The following is a 21,219-nucleotide window of genomic DNA, read 5'->3' as shown; positions in this document are numbered from 1 at the left end:
GCAGTAATAGATGCCAGAGAAGTTAAAAATAAAGTAAGATGATCACATTAACACCAATGTATCAATCACATAAAGTAGCCAAAGAGAACAGGGGTAGTGTCCCTCATCTCATTTTCATACAAGCACTCCGAGGCACCCTGCTCAGCCTAAAGAGGAATTCATGTTAAAAGTCAGAGCAGTCACATACAAATGACAAATCCCATCTCTGTGAATTAACTGCAGCTATAAGTTAGTTATATATATACTTATATACTTAGTAGTAGACAGGATTTTCTCTCTGAAACTTCTGTCTCTCTCTTGCTCCAGAAAAACAATACGCTATCTGAAGCATCATCAGTTTATATGCACAGTTCCTCTTTTCCTTGACATTTAAAAGAAAAAACGGTTCCATCAAAGGAGTTTCCTCCACTTACAACACCTAAGGAGAAAAGAAGTCTAGAGAGAAAGAGCAATTTCTGCACCTTTGGATTTTTACCAACATACTGGTCAAAAGTTCATGCTAAAAATCACCCTCTGCCTCTCCTGCTTCTGCAAGTAGGAGATCTTAAATTATGCATATTCAGGGAGGGAAAGCTTAATGCTGTAAAATAATGTATTTTATCACACAAGTGTGCAGGAAATAAGGAGATGAATGTTCTCTTCAGGGTTTGCATTAGTAAGTGCCATGAAGATGGCTCCTGAGGCCATCCTACATCAGTTCTGCCTAGGGATGGAAAGGCTGCCAGGCTGAGGGAATAGCATGCTGCCTCTGTGAGGGACCCTAAAAAAGTTTTACTGGTCTTCAAGGGGTTGACTAATGCCTTCTCCTCCCTTGGCTTCATAAAGATTTCTGGAGTGTATCTGAGACTTGGTGCTGAATATATGATGCTATTCTTGCTGTGTAATAAGCATCAGTGGTGTCAGGCATATAGAGGCAAATCTGCTCTTTGTTAGATGTTACATGTCAAAATGAGTTTGTAAAACACGCCACAGAAAGGATGAAATGCTGCTTACAATGCAAAGCCCACTGAAATCTACATAATGTTGCAATATTTATTATCAGCCAGAGCGTATTATCTGAGATTAATAAACAATTCCTAGTCCGTATTTTGTAAGACATAACAACAGGAAGAAATTTCACTGAAGTACCCTGCTTGAAATAATGACTTTATTTATCTATAATTTTACATTATTGATTGGGTTTGTTGAACTGAAGGAGAACTATGAACTCATTCCAAAAGAACTACTGAGAAAGAAGTCTGGAAGCTCAGCCAACATAAAGCTTGCAGCAAGAAGGCAATTTTCCTGAGAAAAAATAGTCATACTTGGTCACTTTACAAATATGCAAGCAACTACATTCTGTTTGTGTAAATAAGAACTAATGCCAAACACGTGGCTCTTAGTGTTTCATTGTCACAATTTTTATTCGTAAGAATTTTGTTCCTATAAGACTACAGTTGACCCAAATCAAAGCAGCAACATAGGTGGATGCCACCCAGTTTAAGAGGACATGAAAAGCAAAGCTTTCAAATAGGCATTCCAAACCGCCCTGTGACCCAGCTAGGTAAGCATCATTTCCAAAGCAACAAGCTTAAAAATGGCTGTATTAAAACAACAGTTACTCCCCAAAAACTGACAAGTTGATTTCCCTGTGGTTAAAAGGTGGCAGACTGAGATGCAAGGGAAGATGCAGGAGCATTCAGTACAGTGCTGCCACTCCCAGTTTCTGGCCCAGCAGCTCCCCAGTCAGGGACTGCCGTGGCCTCACCTGGCACCAGGGATGCGCAGCGCTGACCTGTGTCCCAGGCAGCTGCTGCACCAGCCCTGGGCCATGGAGAGGAACGGGAGCTCACAGCCTGGAGTCTCTCTCTGCCCCTGAATTAGACAGCTCCAACAGGGCAGAGGGATTGCTGCCTGAGCGTGCCAAGCCCTATGCAGGGCGTGAGATGCAGATAGCCACACAGGCAAGATCAGTCCTGAGCCCCACAGACTGCACACAGGCAAAGGCAGAGGCAAGGAAAGGCAAGGCACTGAGGCAATCCTTCACAGCCCCACATGCTGTGTGAGGAGCTCTACAGCATCAACCCAAAGCAAATGCCTACCACCAGATTCTGAAAGCCCCAGAGTCTGAACTCCCTTCCTGCTCTTAGAGAATAGGTGGCAGTAGGCAAATATATACACACACACATATATATATATTCATAATCCTTATGCAGAATAGTTTAAAACATGTCTGAAAAACAAGCAGGAAAATATCAGCTGTTGTCTCACACCTGCTAGCAAGTAAGCAAGCACCTACAAATTTGTATTTTGTTTAACAAAGACAAGACAGTACAACAGCAATTGGTACTGAAGAAAAGGAGGCTCCCATCACTTTGGAAGTACTGAGGTGCAGTTCCCAGCCACTCTCTGCAAGAAGTTATTTTCTGGGCAACTCTTCACCAGAAAGAGCTTACAATCTCACTTAGAAAACAACACACTCTGTGGGACAGTCATCCAGACTCGAGGGCCAGCCTGCCTCCCTCAGGCACTAAGCTATGACCTACACTTCACTGACTGCTGAAGAGTCTTTCTATGCATGTCCCTACGCTGCCCCGTTATTCAGCAGAACAGTAGGTGCCTTTCCATGTCCTCAGAGGAAATTCCTGTCTGCTAAGTTTAGATGCTGAAATTGAGCACACAGGATCTCCCTCTGGAAGGTTTCAGAGGCACTTTCCTCTCTGCAACAAGGCTATGTAGAATGAGAGCTTCTTTTTCAGTGGACTTCTTTGCTAAACATCTAATATTAAGGTACATATTAAATGCCTAAAATCAAAATAGAGCCTGCCCTGTAGAGCACAATATTGCAGACCAAGTAAGAAATAGATTGAGTGCAGTTAGCATGAAGTGCCAACATTCCTTTTCAACTCAGCAGCTGTATGTGTGGTGTCTGTGACTGAGAATGAAGTAAAGATGACAAATTGCAGATCACAGTCAAATTAGATTTTCCTAATGGGGCTTTTGAAATAAACTAACAGATTACTGTTTAAATAAAACCTGTAACAAGAATGAGTTGATGTTGTATTATTAAATTTCTTAATTTGATTCTTAAGCTCCAGAGCCAGTCACGTAATACTCAACATATTTACCTTCACAAACTGTGGAATGCATTGTACAAAAGCTAAAAAAGCTTTCCATGGTTTGACCAATTCTCTAAGTGTTCAAGCAATATCCATCACAGAGAACAGTATCTGCCTGCCAGTCATATATTAAAATTATCTGCTAGTGCTCCATACTTCCTTTGTTCAGTAATTAGACAGTGCAAAATCATTTACTGCAAAATCACGATGCATTGTTTTATTTTTCTGGCTTACTATGTGTGCTATAAATTGAGAAAAAATACTTAGCACTTCAGGGCCTGCTGTTGTGACTAGAAAATTGAAAATACATATGGGACCTGTCTATCAAGCAATAGCCTCACTGGCAAAGAAACCCTCCCCTCCTTTATCACTGTTAGAAAGGGAGCCTGCTAATCACAGAACCAACACCTTGTCTTGCCTTGCTCACAAACACCTCTCTCTCTGCTTAAGGAGAATATCAGTTTGAGATTCACAGTTATGGTGCCTGGCTGACAGAGGAGGTAGTAGATGTCTGGCAAAAAAAAAAACCCAAAAAACCCAAAGGCAGTACCCTCCCCAAACATAGCTTAGCTCTTTTAGCTGCTGATGTCCAGGAAAACAAAGCAAAACATTTTTAGATACCATATTAAGACATTTAAAATGCATCTATAATAACTTATACAATAGCAATGTCTAATGGCCTTCATTACAACCATTTTTATTTCATAATGCCCAGAATGCCCATATTTTGCACTTCTCAGATAAAGTAACATGTTTTGTGGGTCTAGCACAGGCTTCAGTGCCTGGAGGCTCTAGTTCTATTTCCAGCTCTGCTTCAGACCAACAGGGTGACCTTTACGCATAACCTCATTTTCCTCACCTATAAAATTGGGATATTAATACTTATTTACCTCACAGTTGGTTCCCTTCCAGCTGCTACAGTGACTGACCAACCTCATGCATCTATAGAATTACAAATGTTCATGATAAACTGCTTCCTTCTTTTCAAACAAGCAGTGCAGGTACTAAATTAAGAAAATATTTGTCCACCCAGTTAGCAAAAGTACACAGAAAAATAACCTCAGTGGAAAATTGTTGGAAGCCCCTCAGTAATTTCCTTCAATGACACTGTCCTTCAGGAAAAATGCTACTAGTTCCTATCTGACAGCAACTAGAATCAACTTCTTGATGCTGCTTTCAGTCAAGGAAAAAATACATGGTTTTTGAGTGGTAATCTAACCCGGTCTCTCTTTGGAGAGGATATAAACCCACTGCAAGCTTTCCAAGTACATCAAGGAGAAGAAACAACTTCAATATGAAACTCAATAATCAGGGCAGAGAGAAAGAAAGGAAAAGATGGTGAGAGAGACAAGAGATACAGTCATGTCTCCCAAAAAAGGGAATAAAGCTCCAGGGAAAGGTGCTGGCAGGTATGCTGCCTGCAGGCAGGAGGACAGCCCTGCAGCAGCGGTCTGGGAACGCCTCAGCCACACTCATCTTGTCTGGGAACGCGATACTTACTCTTGTACTGCTCTGGCTATGGAGAGCGCCGTAGATCCAGTTTCATTAACGCTATCTAAGGTCACATTTGGCAGGTCGTCATCATCACTGTCACTTTTAATTTGTCTGGGAGATAGGCCTCGGGGGTCCATTTGTGCTGGAAAGAGACATATAATGGATTAATATGAGTGTGCTGAAATTAATCTTGTCCCAGAACAACATCAGGGTGCACAACACGTCTGCCTGCTCCGGCTGGAGAGCACCGCTTGTGCCGAGCTTCCCAAATCAGCTGATAGGTGGGCAAAGCCACCCAGTGGTGCCACAGCTGGATGTGAGCACTTCCAGGGGCATGCAGGTCTGTGAATTCACAGAGGCTCCACCAATGCACTCAGCAGTACCTTAAAACCACTTCTAAGACCGCATCCAACAAAATCCCAGTTACACTCAAGTAACTTATGCTGCCTGACTTCAGAAAGCGAAGGGAAAGGGAAGAAGGGAGAGGGTTACATCTGCTTTGAACAACACAGAACACTCAAGAGTACATTTGACAGCAAAATTTCAGGAGCAATCTCTGATTCTGAACATTCATTGTGAAGTATCAGGATGGAACCCATGTCACTCCACTCAATGAAAATTTAGGCATCTAAAACCCCAGTCCTGATTTCTGACATAATTCAACACCACTGTCAGCCTCTGAAGGATCCTTTACTCCACACTACGTGTAACCTCACACAGGCAACCAACATTCAGGTGACCAGTATCAGTGGAGCTAACACATTTTTTTGAAAAGTCACCCAGTTTCAGGTCTTACAAGTATCTGAAGATCAGGAATTGCAGGATTGTTTTACCTGTCCACAGCTTACAGTATCCATACTGCATGGCAGTGGAGTAAGTGCCCAGGTGCTGGCAGCAACAGCTGCAGGACCTTTTATGAGGAGCAGCCAGGGCTGTCCCGTGGCAGACACAGTGCTGGGCATAGCTGAGCCCTGCAGACAGTGCGGGTGTCTCAGGGAAAACAGGTTTAAGAAAATGTAAAAAAACTGGCCAGGAAAGGAGCAAGGGAAAAAAGTGTGAGAATCACTTTACACTGAGGGTGGCAGAGCACAAGAACAGGCTGCACAGGGAGACTGTGGAGCCTCCCTCCCTGGAGACATTCAAAACCCACCTGGATGTGTTCCTGTCACCTGCTCCTGGTGACCCTGGCTTGTTGGGGGTGTTGGACTGGTTGATCTCCAGAAGTCACTTCCAATACTAACAGTTCTGGGATCATGTGAAACAGCTCTGCAGATACCAATGTGCAAGGAGATGGAGGGGAGAAGGTTCTTCATAATGGGGAAGTCCCTGGAGGAGACTGCCCTGATGGGATCTACTGTCTACAGGGAACCAACAATGGAGCAAGGGAACTGTGTGAGGAGAAAGAGCAGCAGAGAGGAACAATTATAGACTAAACACAGCCCCCAGTCCCCATCCCCCTGGGATGGGGCGAGGGAGAAGAGCTGGGAATCAAGGAGGGGAGTCCTGGAAAAGGGGGTTGGGGACTGTGGTTCTCACCACCCAAATCTACTTTTAATTAGCAATAAATTACCTTTCCCTGTGCTGAGTCCTATTTGCCCGTAAAGGTAATTGGTAAGTAATCCCCCTGCCTTTATCTTGAGCCTTGAGCTCTTGCACTTTATCTTCCCCCCTGTCCTGTGGAGGAGGAGTGAGAACAGCTGGGTGTGCACCAGGCAGATGGCCACCAGAGTTAGCTTTTCTGCCAAAAACATACAGGGAAGGAGAGGAGAACAGAAAGGCAGGTGACCTGCCTTCCCTCTTATGATGGTTGCTGTCCTTCAAAGGGCAAGAAAGCAGAATTCAGCGGGATAGGGGGAGGGAACCAAGAGATGGGTATAGAGGGGAAATATGGGGCACAACTGTGCCACAGACTTGGGACAGCTGAGAGGAACTGGGGCTTGTTTGTGCCATAGATATGGAGAAAGAGACATTTCTCCTTACTCAATAAATACCACAAAGGATTAGTAGGTGCTGAGAGACACCCAAAGCAGCTGGGGAAGAGAGTGAATCTGGAGAGAGGTCTGAATCTGCAAGGAAGGCATAGGAAGGGGAAAGACAGGCAGAGATTTGAGTAAAAATGTGTTTATTTTGTCTGCTCTGGTGAAATAGGGGAATTCATGGTTATTTATTTAAAGAGCTAACTGTTGCAGTTTGTTAGCTTATACTCTCCTGTATTGCAGAGGGGACAGGACACTTTCTTCTGGGTCTTGCAACATAATTCTTGAGAAGGGATTAATTCCTACTCAACTCTGGCTAACCACAAATCTAGACAATAGGTATCACAGGCTCCCTTAGGAGACCATGAACAGTTCAGTGGGCCCACAGCTAGGGAGCAGCTCCAAAAGTCATAGTTAAATCTGCCATTATGCTATCTTTCTTATGCTACAGTGTTTACTGACTCTACAAAAGGAAATGAGTTACAATGAAAAATGGGAGGGCTGCAGATACTTCAGGAGCTGTGCAGCCATAACATTAGGACTGATGAATAGCTAGGCTCTTGAAAAGAAAGCACTCCACAAATGAGTGATGAATCCAGGGAAAGCTGCTCCTAAATTTTAATTTATGTCTTAGCTGCAAACCACCTGTGAGTAAAAGAACACTGATTATAAACTAACTTTCAGCTGTGGTTTTTATGTTACAGAATTCCATAAGGAAAATAGTGTTAAATACATTCAATAAGCTGATGGAACAACTCCTTCTGGAACCACATTTAAAGTGCATTTACAGTGGCACAGTACTTCTTCTATTACCTTTCTACAGGCACAGGTTAGGTGCCTCAGTAATGCTGGCTATGTTTGGACTGCTTATTATTTCTTCATGGATGGCAAACACTTTTTGCTTATCAAAGCAAAGGCTGTTGACAGTGAACCTACATCAGACAAACATGACTTAGAAGCTGTTTGAAACATTCAATTGTTTTAGGCAGAATGAGCACCTTTCTGACCGTGCTTCTTAAAATCACAACTTACACATGATGATATTCAATGTGTAACCTCAACCTGAGCACTAGGGATAATCTAGTACTTTATTTAAAAGCAACTGAACCACCTAGTCAGCTGATTTAGCCCCAGAAAACTATTTTGAAAGAAGTGCCATTCCTGCCTTGCTCCCTAATGCTTCTTCTTAAAAGAATGAGTTTATTACTATGTATTTCATTAATTCTAAATCTAGAAAAGATTATATTCTTTTCACAGAATCACAGAAAGGTGTAGGTTTGTAGGGACCTTGAAAAGATGATCTAGTTCCAGTCCCCCTGCCATGGGCAGAGATGCCATACACTAGACCCAGTTGCTCAGAGCCTCATCCAACCTGGCCTTGAATACTTCCAGGGATGGGGCATCCACAGCTTCTCTGGGCACCCTGCTCCACTGCCTTACAACCTTCTGAGAAAAGCTTTTATTTCCCCCTTAAAGTGAATTTCCTTACAAAAAGTTATGCTTGTATCTGCCCAATATTTAAATGTGCTACAAGTGATGCACTTTTTGTCCACAGAACTAAAAATTCTAACAAAAAAGCTATGTATGTTAACTGAGGTTTAATGTGACTTGCACTACAGCAAAGGTGTTAAGTAGGTAGCTCAGAAACTAAACCTAACTTGAAATGATGGAAGTTGTTACATAACTGAGTCTGTAATACAGTTCTTATACGTGAATTCTGATCACTTAAGCGTGAATACACCTACATAAAAAGAGATGGTATAAATGTGTATGAACAATCTTACATACTTTCATTCTTTGTAAGACATGTTGTTTCATTATTACTGCAGATTGCTGGCTCTCAAGATATTAATGAGACTCCTATGACATCTGGTATTGATTTTAGATTACTACAGGCATGTGCCAGGATCAAAGCTCTCAATTACCTTCTCCTTGTTTCTGCTTGGTAAGTCCTACTCTGTACACATCTAGCACAGACACAAAGTTGTGAGCAGCATTTTACTTTTTCACCCAGGGACAATTTACTGTACTCACTGGGTACAGCTGGCCGCATCAGGCACCAATGCTTGAGCATATAATGAGGTGCTGCCACACATAAGTATGCAGAGGACAAAAGGTGAGGAATGGAAATGTATTAGTGGGTAAATTCAAAGGCAGGTATTTCAAGCACTGCTATATATTTGCAGAAAACCTAACTAAAGATTGTAAGTAAATAAAACAGTGTTCTTGGGATTATTCCCTTACTTTTTATGTCAGTCCACATATACATCCTTTTTTGTCTCTCTCTTCGTCTGCCACATCCTTCCAGCTCGCAGCCGTGGGTGGCCGAGGCACTGGGGAGCCGAGGTGACTGACCAGGAGGCTGAGTCTTGCTGCTGCCAGCTGGTGCAAACTGGGCTGTTTTCTCATCAGCATGGCTGCAGCTGCTAGGGGAAAACAGCCTTTAAAGCAACTCTCCTCCCTGAAATGAGCCATGTGAATAACCAACTGGCCAAAAGCCTAACAGATATCTCCTCCTCACCACTCTCTGCAGTGTGCAAACTGCAGCACAGGACTGTTACACATCAGGAGTTCATGACTCCTACTTATGTCAACAGCTCTGATTTTCTCTTGGACATCTAAGAACAACTGTCAAACTCCTGGCACCAAGGTTTATGAATACCAGCCTCAGTTCATAAGGACTGAATTAGAAGTAATTACTGGCCTAATGAACATCAAACAGGAGAGGATGAAGAGATGCAGGCAAGAGATAGTTTAGCAAATGAGATAAAAAAGGTGGAGGATAAGTGAGTAACAGAATGCAACTGGCAAGCAAGGTGGAGGAAAGCCCACAAAAAGCCAATGCATTTTAACCTCCCTTCATGCTTTACCTTGCTCTAACAACCAAGCTCTTCCTTGAACTCAGGACCATGGGTCCAGAAGGGACTTGTCTGGGTCACCGAATCAAGTTCTCCCAAACACAGGCAGACACATTAATTAATAAACCTTAACTGGTTTTCTTGCCCTTGCTACGCCTCTTGAATGGCAAGATTTGTCCAACAGAGCTATCTGGTGGTTTTGTGAAGTGTGAATGAGGTTAAGGCGAGGCAAGCAAAAAGAAACCAGTCAGAGACTGCTGCTTTCATGGGACAAAGGTGCCATTGAATGAATGCACAGGAGGTACAGAAGCAAGCTGTTAGCTCTCCATGCTGAATAGACTGGTGAGCCAGAGGAGTTAAGAACGTCTGCAAGTGCTGAAGGCTGCAAGCAGCCACGTTGCTTCCCATCCTTGTTAGCCTCGAGAAACAATGATCCTTTTTTGCTAAGAAAAGTAGAGAGAATTGCTCATGATGCACACAAATACATGCAATCACTTCTTGATGCCCCTTTGCCAAACTGTACCAAAACGGAGCTTCCCTCTGGGCACTACGAGCAAATTCACTTCCTGCACTTGTTTTAAGTGAAGATGTGCAAATAGATCGCACATAAAGCACATAACAGCCAGTAAATACTACACAACTTAAGTCTGTCATCATTAATATTGTATCTGCCAGCTGCCAGTAGGAAAAAGCCTGATCTGGATCAGATATAAGCTTGCTTCTATTTCTGTCAAACTGAACAGTTTGGGGCTTTAAAATTTATTCTGGCTGTGGGGTCAGACAATACCTGATCCCGCTTCTGAGGACAAAATTGCCTGTTCTACAATCCTGGAAGAGATTTAAACTTGCATAGGAGCTTTTTAATGAGCACTGCATACATTTGTGCTTTCTGGCACACGGCTGCATTGGTTTTGACATGGTACAGGATTAGCCATGTCACGGAAGCACAATCTCTGGGAAGGATCCAGCTTGTCGGTTGCTAAGGGCAGATGAACCCCTTGGAACAGGATCAAGCCTCCACCTCCCCAGGGGAATAACCTGAGCCCACAGCCACACTATCAGGGGACGTTTTTCCCTCTTCATTCCCTAAACTGGTGCTCCTGCCCGCCCACATTCTGGAAACTCCTGGGAAGGAAGGGATTGTGGACTTAAATCGCTGCAGGCTGACAAGAGCCCAGCATCCCTCCTCCCCCTTCTCACACATGTGCTGCTGATTCAAAGATGGTAGGTAAATTTTCTCCCTGTCTGTCACACTTGGGTTTCAGCCAGGTATGTCCTAACATCTTTGCTTTTTTTCAGTGATTAATCAGGGATACACACCTCAAGTGCTCTGCTGTGGTCAGACAAAGCCAAGCACTGTCAGAGGCCCTGCACCTGGATGCCTGCAGGCGGCATGAAAAGGGCCATACACCACAACGCTGCTGTCACCACTGGCAGTTCTCAGTTACTGCAACCTGATTTACTTTCCCTAGTCAAAATTCCTGTGAGTGAAAGGGATGAAAACTCATCCCATCATTAGGCTCATGAACATCCACTAGAAATAATTTTATGTCTACATCCTATCTTTGATTTAAGGGCAAACATGAGACCCTTGGGCTAAAGAGGAATGAAATATTTAAGAGCAGGAGAAAACTAAATAACCATTAGGAGTTTTGCCTCAATTTATAGCTAAGCCACACAGTAATTAACTGATGTTGAAATGACTCTGTGAGATGATGCTTGCTGGTATGAAAGCAGAGAGAAAATTTCAGCATCCTGAAATACCTCTGTCTCACTTCAGATTAAAAACTCAGCTTTCTACACTTGCTTAACTTCTGAGCTAATAACTTCATAAACTTTCCCACATGTAGGTTTGCCAACACAGCACACCACAGTAAGAATCACTGTCACTCTCTTAAAATAATTAAAAATCTGTTTCTGCTCTTTGAAAGGATTTCCAAATTCAGAGTTTGCTTGCCTTTGTTTCACATTTTAAACTCCCCACCCTGCTTTCTCTGAAGGATGCCTTATCAACCTGCTAATCAAAATGATTGTTCATGATGGGATTTCCAACTGGCCCTGCCATTCAACCACTAGGACTTGCCTGTCAGAAGCAGGGTTACATGGCTCTGCAGTGGGCAGTGACACCAAGACCTGTGCTAGATGAGACATCAGCCTGGATGGTGGCGAGGCCCCTCCAGCCTTGCCAGATCCACGCCTGGGGATGAGTTTGGTCTTGCAAACGCAGCCACAGATTTTTATTGTGGTGGAAGTTTAAACGAAGCAGAAACATGGCTCAATAAGCCAGAAAGGGTCACCTTTGATGTTTCCAGTAAACTCCTCTCTGGTTGATTTCAGTCCATGTTGGCATACAATAGATTAAAGACTGTCTCCAGCTGCAAGTAATGCATTTCACTTACTTCCATTAGGAACGGAAAACAAAATACTACCCTGCATGTCAAAATTAACATTAACAAGAATCTCATTACTACTGCTGTTACACATGTGTCCCTGTGTCTGCAGAGCATGAAGGATTGAAGTAAAAACAGACATTTGCTGCCAAACTCCTAGAAGGATGGAAATGGAAAATATGGCTAAGAAAACTGTATGGCACTCATGTTTTAGCTCATTACACAATTAATCTGCCAGCATCAGAAACATTGCAGTTATGAATACTGCAGTGCCTAAAGCATAACTTTGGACACTTAATTTTGGCACACAGCACAGTTCAATATCTAAAATATTGCAAGAAAGCTCCTGACCAAGAGCAAGTCTTCTGCTCTTTCTTAAATTGAAACTGTCTCAAATGTCTCTGATAACAAATGCATTGGGGTGGATCGAACACCAAGCAGAAGGAAATCATCTCCATCCTTCTCGGTTACTCCTGGAAAATGGGTTTTACAACTGTGGAAGTCAGCCTCATACCATAGTTTGATGTTTGAAACAAATGAACATCCCCCTTCTTCGAAATTTTTTTAGAGAACAGGACACCAGCATGGACTTAGCAGGAAAGCATCAAAAAAGATTGCAACAGACATCACTATGCATTTCTAATGCTGGAAGCAACACTTCCAGATGCAGATGTACAGGAACTACTTAAAATTATGACCTCAGAGACTGTGTTGTACTCAAGTTTATTTAATGCATTCTAGGAAACAAAAGTGTGTCTTTACAGACTACCAAATGCACATGAATGACGCTATTCACGATTTCCTTCTCCTAAAATGGTTCATACTATATAAAGCACATATACAACATTTTTCTTCCTGTTTAAAGTTCATTATAAATGCTTTATGCATTGGAAAAATGCTCTGAGTTCACCAATCAGATTTTTGATCAAAACAGCTTGGTGCCTGGTAGGGGCAGCAGAATTGGTCGATTTATTTCATAAAACTTTATGTACAAAGCAGCAGTATCCATGAACGTAATGGTCAGAATATAGAGTCTACAGGGGTAATTTTTATTACCATTTATAGCAAGATTACCCATACTCCACAGTTTTCAGATTTTATTAAGATTTTATGGGACTATATGGCTTTAGCAGTTAACTGCACCTAGCGTGGTTATGGTTCACAGAGAAGGGGAACTGGCACTGAAATGCACAGTGTAACTAATCTAGCAGAGAATATTAATTGCTATGATCCAATCAAAGGCAATATTTAAAATCATTTCAACAGTCAAGTAATTTGCAATAAACCTGTAAAATAATAGCTATATGGAGAAATACAGAGGTAAGAGGGATTGCATGGATGTAATATATGCACATACTTAAGCATCTCTGTCATTAGGTTGTATACATAAAAATACAAACCCATTTTTTAAACAAAGGACTTTTCTCTTTCTAAGCTATTTCAATGCCAGAAGACCTCATCTACACAAAAAAGGAAACTACTAAGACTACTGAGATTTATGTCTCATTGAGCATCCAATATACAAATACTCTATCATCAAAAGTAAACAAGGAAAATAATAAGGACAGAATGTATTTAATATTAGATAAAATACTGCGAAACTACTACACAATGGTAGCAGACTGCAACTTACACACTGCAACAGGCCAGAGATATTTTAGACATCAGGAAGCTTCCAGCAGGTTGGTCCAAGGCACAATAAAACCCAAGGCAGAGAGAAAATAAATGAGAAGTTTTAGGCATGTGTTTCTGCTGGATCCAAATTCATGGGATAAAAGCAAGCAGATCAAAGCTCAGCCCTGGTGAGAATACAGAACTGAAGGGCCAGAGGCATTCTTGGCGTGGAAGAGAAGGAACTAACAGCTTCCAAAAGGTGCAGGGACTCAGGATATGTCAAAAGGGATTTACTCATCCCGCTTATGCTGGGTTCGCAAATCAAGTTGGAGTGTGCCTGTTCCTCATTCCCTTCCTCAAATCCCTCCTAGCTGAAAACGAACAATGAACATCAACATGAACAAATCACATTGATGAATCTTAAAAGAGCATTTGCTTCTACAGTGAAAGAACTCAAGTATGTCACTAGTGAATCATTAGAAGTAGCACTTTTCTGGAAATTTAAGTAGAAGACTAGGAAGTCCCTATAGTTAAACTAATCTGTTTTGTCTTAAATCAACCTCCATGGTTTCAAATACCACAGTGTCTGTGTGGTAACTTATAGTCTGTGTTTTAACTCTCCACTCTGGCAAAAACTACTGTTTACTCTAGCTCTTAAATAATGTGCACCATCTTCAGGGACACAGGTCCCACCGTGAAGACAAGCCTCTCCTCTGCCTGCCTCTCTTCCTGCCAAGCCACTACCAACCTGTTCCTGCTTTCCCAGAACCATGAGTGTTTCTTCCAGCTGAACCAACCAAACAGGAGGAGACAGAGCCAACATTCTGGGGGGCAGCAGGGGGGGGAGGTGGACAGGCTGAATACAGCCAGCCACAGAAGACCTTTGGAATAACAACAAAATAATGGCAGCTAAAGTAGAAACTCCCAGCCTCAATGCAACTCAAATCCAAAATAACTGTCTACTAAAATGCAGAAAGGATAATCACTCCACATGAAACAAAAAAGGCAACACTACTGATTTTAATTAAATGTCTCTTCCATAGCATAACTTATACAAACAGACCATATAATCTGACCTCTAAACATATGGAACATCTTAGTTTCTATCTTTTAACTGCAAATTGCATTTATTTTTGCAAAATAAACTTTACAGTAGGCAGAAATAACAGGCTGTACTTTAAAAAAACAGTAAGGGCAGTGGATAATGTAATCTAATGGTACTACCTGTTTGAAGTCACAAAAAATCTGCAGCAAAAGATACTGCATTTACTACTTATTACTATATCCACAGTGAGGAATATGCAAAACAGTGCAAACTGTGAAAAGAAAAAACCTGTGTATTTTTGCCAGGTCTACATATAGATACAACATAAAAAAGGTCCAAGACCATGTCGTAACAGCTGTTTATGTACAAGAGAAGCAGACAAAGTTCAGTTGGCAAGTTTAAATTTATAATGTTCTGACTGGTGAATTTTGCAAGTGATTGTGCCCTCTGAAAACATAAAAACTCATAAGAATGAGAATCCATAAATTTGATTCCAAAACTCCAGAAATATCAAAGTTGCACCAGCCCTTCATCCACCATTATCAGGAAGGAGCTTCTAAAAGCCTCTTCAATGAAAGCATTAACTCCTCTGAACTACAGAAAACAATTTTCAAGGATACTGTATTTGGCAAAACCTGCTGCTAGAGGGACATGATTTGCCAGTAGTATTCATGGATATCTGCTGAAAGCAAAGAACAATGGTCCAAACCAAGCATGAGGTTCATGTAATGAAAAACAGTGAGGTTCTAGTTTTTCACAAAAAAAAAAAAAAGAAAAAAAAAGAAAAAAAAAAGCTGGAATAAACATTTTCAACATAGAAAATGCTACATTTTTTTCCTCTATGCTAAGTCTCAGGAAGAGTAGAATAGTTTTTCTTCTTGAAAATTTCCTCTTAAAAGAAGAAAAATAAGAGAAAACACAGAACTAGCTTGAGGCAGACATGCAGTATGGAAAATGTTAGTCTCAATGGTTTACAAACAGACAGACTTGGAGCAACTGAAGATTGGGTTTTAAGGGAAACCATCAGGCAGTCTTATCTATAGGTGCTGCTACCTGCTGGGCCTCTAATTAAACTTATAGCAATGCTTACCATTGCTAAACAGGGAGCAAAAAAAAAAGCAAGGAAAAAGCTTTTCTGGGACTATAATACTGTTTCATGGAATATTTCAATGTACAATAATGTCTAGTCACCACCACCTAATCTTTACAGACAAAAAACCTCCAAGCACCTTTTAAGGCTGTGACAAGAGCAGTGACCACTGAAGGAAGTGAACTTTGGGTCTGCCATGGTGTGGGGGTGGCACAGGGCACACGAGGTGTCTAGTGTCCATGGGGACTTGTGCCTGGTTCCCTTCCCCTGTGTGCCCAACAGCCCTAATGCATTTCTCTGGTTTATGTGTATGAAATAATGAGAGGAGAAGGTTGTAGAGGGCAACTTGCACAGCCGGGCTGGTGCTGTGGGGGCTGCAAGAGACCCCACTGCTCTGGGGATCACCCTTGAGTGTGTCCTCCCCATTGGGTGCATAGGGGCAGGAAGGTGCCTGGTCAACAGGGGGGTCTGTACGTAACTGTGTGTGCGTGCCCATAGTTGAGTGTTGTGGTGTTAGCAACTTGTAGGATTTACTAAGATTTGTAAATGGTAAGTGATGTATTACCAACATCGAAAACAGTGTTCTCTAACTACCTTCTAATTAAGCATTGTTAATAACTTCCTAAAAAATGCACCAATCCTGATTTTGATTTAGATTAGGTTTTTAATCCTGCAAAAGCACATCACTCTGACATAAGGGTGGTTTTGCAGCATGACAGCCCTGTCTCCCATTGCCCGCCTTGGGGTGTAGCACGGGGCACAGGACCTGACAGGATGCTGCTAGCACCTTGTATATACAAGGGCTACGTGTCTTCAAAACAAAAAGAAACCTTGCAACCAAAAAGAAAAAAAGGGAGAGAGGAGGCAGGATAGACAGCAGAAATAAACAGCAAACTGGGAGGCAGAAAAGGAGATCTGAGACTCTTCTGAAGGATGGTGAGACAAAGAACGCCATGATGAATGGCACCGTGGAGAAGGATGCGCAGAGGCGGAGGAGGAGATGACAGTATAGGTTAGAAATATTAACAGAAAAGGAGGGGGAGATGAAGCAGAGCTGCTGAAAGTGGCACTCAAAGAGCAGTCAGCAAGATGGGAAGGACTAGAAAAACTAGAGAACTAGAAAAAGACAGGGAAACAGAAGACAAAGTAGCCACTTCTTGTGCCAGAGGGAAGAGAATATTCAAACAGAACATGAAGAAAGAACTATTTGCTTGAACTGCCTAAAAAAGCAGGCACCAGGAGAGTTTTGTCTGAGAGTGAGAGAGAGAGAGAAAGGAGGTCTGGGAGGCATCAGGGCAAGCAGAAAGCCACCTGTGCAAAACACCTCGAGACAGTATTACAGAGATGGTGACAGCCTGAGAAGATTTTGCAAAAAAACCTAAAAATTAAATGGTTCGAGTCAAACCTGGAAGGAAGAGGACAATTCAACATGAGAAAAATAAAACTGGGTATAACAAGGAAAAAGCTTTTCTCTGTGCCCTGTTTTTTGTATTTGCTCCCCTCAGCACCTGAAACCTAGAAAAACAGGAGATGCCTGAGCTCAGGTCTGATGTAATTTTCATATTAAAAATACCTCTTTTCAGGAAAGTGCCTTAGTCTCAATTGTGTGAAAAGGGCTTAGATAAAGGGTCATGCAAAACATAACCTTAAGTGCTTCCCAACTGGCACTCCTGGATCATCAACACTGTCTCTGAATTAGCACCAATGCAGCAATAACACAGGGATTATGCTGCTGATGCTCCCTGTGGATCAACTGTTTCAGTGTGCATATTTTCCTGTTTCTGAAAATTAGCAGCATTCATGTAGAAGTTGAAAGCTGTGAGTCTAGATGACTCCAAACCTGCATTTGTCCATCAGCTACTAGAGGATTAGGAAGTAATTCAATTTGGCAACAATGTCCTGTTAGGATCTGTGTACATTTATTTTTTGTTATCAGCACAAGAGCTGATTATTGAAGAGAATTTAGTCTGCACACATATTAAACTAATTTAATTGGTTAATTTGTGCAATATAACTGCATTGAATTATTTATATTGTTTTGCACTAAAGAATGAAAAACACTCCAGCAAAAGCTGATAAAAGATTACTACCTAGAGTGGATTGCTGCCCAATTTACTTCTATTGTATTTATTTAAATTAACCTGAACTTCTTAATCAAAAGAATTAAGGACAACAAAATGACTTCAACTCATGAGAAAAAATTAATAAACTGAAGAACTGTTAATACCTTCTTTTAGTGTAAAAGTGCATTAATAGATGATGCAGGGGCTAATGGCTAATGACCTCTACCAATTAGAGCACAAAGGCTATATTGTCAGGGCAGGTCTGAAGGCATGGAGGGCATGGGCTGAAATCCCTACAGCACATTAAATTCTGGAATTTTGTTGATGAAACTGGGGTAATGAATTTCCAGTTTTACAAGATCAGGAGCTGCTTCCTACAGAGGAGACTACTACCACAGCCAACTAGCACCTTTGAAAAGAAAACAAACAGGAAAATTTCTCAATTAGCTCATGGTTGGGTCCACCTTGATGCGCCAAAATCAAAATACAGACTAAAACTTTCCTTTTTCTGTTTGTTTGGGTTTTTTTTTCCTAGACTACATGGTACGAAGTCCTAGTGTTATTCATAATTTACTGACAGAAAGGCACAAAGGGCTAAAATTACATCACTGTATGAACTGCAATAAAACTTAAACCGTAATTTTGAGGGTTAAAACTAGACTCAGATCAACACTGAGTTCATTTCCCATGTCCAAATCTACTGAGAGAGCAGAGTTCCCCTTTGGGTAGTGAGGGAACAGTAGGAGAGTCACAGACTAATACACAAGAGGATGCCCCTAAACATCTGAATGACCCATCACTGTAGGCCTGTACAATAACACACAGTTGCCAGTTCATGAAAAACACACATGAGAGGTAAGAAACAAGTTGTTGAGACCTGTTCACTATGCAGTTAGAAACACAAGAAATATTATAAGACTAAATGTCCTGCAGTCTCATAAGCCCCAAAGTAAGGTTATCTGTCAATACCCTTCCTTTCTGCCTCAAGCAATACCTCATTTCAAGAGAAAATTACCCTATTTTATTCACTCACGTGCAATGAGCCTTGAAATGAGTATCTCAATCCTTTCCTCATATTCCCATCTCTGTCACTAATGCCCCCTTTAAAAGCTGTGCTTCCAAAGTTTCTGGGCACATCTATTTTTTCTTTCTTTACTCCACCCATCATCTCACTATCCCTAACAAGCTTTTGCTCCCTCAGTAACTGTTGGGTTCTCACTCTTTCTTGCTTTCCAGCTCCCCTTTCTGTGTTCTTTGGACACCTCAAGAGTGTATCTGTCCTTCTGACATGTGCCTCTTCCTCCCTTCACACCTCCCTGTGCCTCTTGGGTCCTGTGTCTGCAAAACTCATTCCCAACATAAACACTCTGGGTGGCTTCCTTCCCTTCTCCTGTTTAATCTGGAAGAAGAAACCTAATTCAAAGTATTGCACTGCCACTCCTTAAGCTTAGTAAAACCTACTTCTCTGCATCTGCTAATGCTCTTTGGTCCACAAGCCCTTCCTTCACACATTCCTAGAGCCTGATGATTGCTTTCTCCTTGCTGGGGAACAATCCCTCTGACATTCCTCCCCCTTGCAAAATCTGAAACACCTGGTGAGTTTTCCATGTTCATCTATGATGTTTTATATATTGTCATAAATATCATACACTGACATTTTTTCCATTCTCCTACTTCTTCAGCCTCTGGGGAGGACTTATTTCTCTCAGGACAGAACCTGCCACAAGTTGTCTGAGCATCTAACACCACTGCTAAACCCAATCTTAATTTAAAAACTTATTTACTTTAAAGATCATCTGGGATAAGATTTTTAAAGGTTCCTGCAAATTGTGTAACTTGTACGTCTTTTCAGCAACAACACGGTAAGTATAGAAACTAACAACTTTCCAATTGTCATTATGTTTTTCTCATACAAGACCAGTTTCAGAGATGCCACAGATGCACAAAACTGGGTCCACCTTACCTTTGACATGGCTTCTCCCATCCTCCAACAGTGGTACTACTATAGTGTTGTTCATATTCCCAGGTGATCTCACAGCTGTATAGACAACAGGTACCGACTGTACCACCACGGGGATACGGTGCACGTGACTCATTTTGTTGGACTGCAAGTTCATGGGACTTGAAGGTGGTACTGGATGGATAATGTGCAAAAACTGCTGGCCTCCAACACCAGATGCAGAGGCCACAAGAGGACCTGGAGTTAATACTGACGGTACAGATGCTGCTGAGGAGACTGATGTTATTACTGTGGGGGATGAAGCTGGCCGACTGGAAGAAGAAGAAGTAGAAGTAGAGGAAGGGGAGGAGGCTGATGCTGTCATGGAAACCGGGGAAGATGAAGCTGCTGTAGGGGACGACCTGGCTTTGTTTATTGACAAGTCCACTGGTTCAGTCTGTGTTTGGAAATGGTCTGTAGATAATGAATCCTCCGTGGGGTCGGCCTTCATGTTGTTTAGTAACAAGGGTACAGCATCCATATCTGGGTAGTTGTGGACGTTTGGAGACTGCTGAGGAAGAACAAAGGGACATAGTTACACATGTGGCTAAAGGTGACTTGCACACCCAATTGCTAATGCACACCGCACAACTTGATCTGAAAGCCACAGAACTTAGTCCCTTTTCTTGGGTCAGCTCATAATTTTAAAGTACAAATCATGTTAGAAAGCACAAGCATGTTCTATTTGAATAGAGTATTAAAAAGAATAAAAATTCTACTCCCATTCCTTAGAAAGTGTCAGGATTAACAGTACAAAATCATCCTGCTTCTTTGCACTATGCAAAGTCACCAATGACAAAACTTTCAGCATCTTCAGCAGTAAAAACTATTTATATTGACAGAACATTTTTTCCCAACATCAAATTTTAAACCACAGCATTACTTCCTTGTGTCATCATCACTCAGACATGAAGAAAAAATGGTTATCACCATTTCTCAAACAACTTTCTGCATGCTCCAAGACTGTAATTTCCCCCTACTTGTCTACCTTCTTCTAGACTAGGCAGACCTGGCTGTTTCTTTCTGTCATGTCTGCTTTAAAAGGACAAGCCTTAGTACCCATTTGCTTTTTACAGTGATCTTTGAAGTTGTGTTTACAACAGATTTCAGAAGGTGCCTTATGCTAGTCTCAGTCCTTCAGTTCTATGTTTGACTTCTGCATTCTGAATGTTCATTGGTAATGAACTTACAGGTCAGTACAGAGCCAAGCATTTGTACGACTGCCCTGTCAGACTGAGCAATGGTTACAGCAATTCATTATTCTGAACTAGCCCATTAAACAGCCTTCCCCATTGTTATTATTATTATTATTTCCATACTAATTGAGAACAATTTTCCTCACTTCACAAAATAATTTTATGCTTTAGATTAATTCTTTCAAAGCTGGTTGGACTGAATTTATTCTAGATTGGTGCCGTCTGCTATTTTTATAGTTTTTCCCTTATTTCTGTCATCAAAGAAGTTAATAGAATTTTTGAATAATGCTAGACCAAAGACAGATCCCTAGAGAAGTTCATTTGATATATCTTTCCATTTTGACAGTACATCATTAATAACCAGTCTTTAATGATGTTTTTTCAAGTAATTTTCGC

At 41.6% G+C, this 21,219-nt stretch overlaps 1 protein-coding gene across 5 annotated transcripts in view; it reads right to left on the bottom strand.

Moving 5' to 3' along the window:
- KLF12 (KLF transcription factor 12) overlaps window positions 1–21,219 on the bottom strand; it is a 234,160-nt gene that overhangs the window by 71,259 nt on the left and 141,682 nt on the right. For 3 of the 5 annotated variants that reach the window (XM_071431074.1, XM_071431077.1, XM_071431075.1), the window contains exons 4-5: window positions 19,592–20,138; window positions 4,599–4,734 (exon numbers count right to left, since the gene is read on the bottom strand). In XM_071431074.1, coding sequence (XP_071287175.1) covers window positions 4,599–4,734; window positions 19,592–20,138 — 683 coding nt within the window. The remainder of the gene's footprint in view (window positions 1–4,598; window positions 4,735–19,591; window positions 20,139–21,219) is intronic. The other 2 variants (XM_071431076.1, XM_071431078.1) reach the window with 1 other exon arrangement.

This window comes from Agelaius tricolor, unplaced genomic scaffold (genome assembly GCF_023055355.1).
Source record: "Agelaius tricolor isolate 1412-34295 unplaced genomic scaffold, bAgeTri1.0.p SCAF_7, whole genome shotgun sequence".
NCBI lineage: Eukaryota > Metazoa > Chordata > Aves > Passeriformes > Icteridae > Agelaius > Agelaius tricolor.
This window is presented reverse-complemented; position numbering and strand designations above follow the sequence as displayed.